General features: G+C 42.8%; 1 protein-coding gene across 1 annotated transcript in view; it reads right to left on the bottom strand.

Moving 5' to 3' along the window:
- The window catches only part of SLC11A2 (solute carrier family 11 member 2), a 42,238-nt gene that overhangs the window by 34,362 nt on the left and 6,626 nt on the right, over positions 1-1,250 (bottom strand). Inside the window, exons 6-7 of the mRNA XM_007937941.1 lie at positions 1,025-1,180; positions 4-152 (exon numbers count right to left, since the gene is read on the bottom strand). Of these exons, the coding sequence (XP_007936132.1) occupies positions 4-152; positions 1,025-1,180 (305 nt within the window). The remainder of the gene's footprint in view (positions 1-3; positions 153-1,024; positions 1,181-1,250) is intronic.

Below are 1,250 nucleotides of genomic sequence, written 5' to 3'. Positions count from 1 at the left end.
TCATTGGTTTTCCCAAAGAATGCTTCAGCGAAGACTGAGACGACAAAGACATTGATGATGAAGGAAACAAAGAGAGCAATGCAGGATTCAATGAAAAAGTACTTATTGGCTTCTCGAACTTCTTGCTTATTGGCCCGGTTTACCTGTCTGGACTAGAGAAAGAACAGCAGCAATGAGTATTTTGATGAGTTGGAACAAGTTTTCCTGTAACACTTCCTGAGTCTGGAGTTAGCTGAAAGATTTAGAGGGCAAACATCTAATCAGAAGATGAGATATCCAGCACTCACTTAGTTCCTAGCTTACTAGGTGATTAAGAACTTCATAATGCTCTGCAGACACTGTTCATTCCCCAAACAAGGAACAGTGTCTGACTACTGAGATCTCACAGTTGCCGTGGCTGGAAGGACAACCAACCTCCAAAAAAACAACCTGACTTCAGTCCCAAGGGATAGACAGTGAAACCTGTGAGAGCCGGAACTAGACCGGACTGCCTTGTTTTTCCAGGTCTTGCCGCTTTTCCACTTTTGACATGGTACTGTCTTACCACTTTTTTTTTTTTTAAATCACTCCTTTTAATTGAAAATACGTGGGTTTTCCTTCTCTGACAAGTTCCTATCTTACATAGGTTCCAGCTTTTGCAAGTTTTATATAGTCCTAATTACAAAGGTCTTTCATTATCTCCCAGCAAACTATTGTCTAAGGCTGATTGGTAAAAGCCTGATCGGGATCTTTTCGTCTACCCTCCACAAGTCCGCTCAGGTTTTGAGATTTAAACACAAGAGACTTAATACACTTTCAGTCCTTTTCAACCTCAGTCCCATTTCTCTGTGGAGTTAGTCATCTCTGATCACATGATGACAAAAAGAGTCAAAGTGTTTGGAGTTCATGAACATCCAGCCTTGGAAAGAATACCTTGTTCTTTCAGAGTACCAATAGCTGTAAACCAAGTTTATGTCCCTTGCAAGTAAAGGACAAGAACCCATGACCTATCCATGAGACCACGTAGATTAGGGACTGTGCTCACCTTCACTAAGGCAGAATGCAGGTACATGCTGTGTGGCATGATGATAGCTCCCACGATGCCCACAGCCTGCTCGATCTGTGGGATGCTACAGCCTGAACAGGATGGCACGAACATGCCCTTGAGTACCTGGCTCTGGCTGGGTTTCACTGTAACATACTACATACCAACAAAAGACACATTAGCGTTTACTGGAACGTGAGACCAGGGAGTAACACAGTAGTACTAA

The sequence above is a fragment of the Orycteropus afer genome, unplaced genomic scaffold, assembly GCF_000298275.1.
Source record: "Orycteropus afer afer isolate SDZICR_OR568_19922 unplaced genomic scaffold, OryAfe1.0 scaffold00045, whole genome shotgun sequence".
Lineage (NCBI taxonomy): Eukaryota > Metazoa > Chordata > Mammalia > Tubulidentata > Orycteropodidae > Orycteropus > Orycteropus afer.
This window is presented reverse-complemented; position numbering and strand designations above follow the sequence as displayed.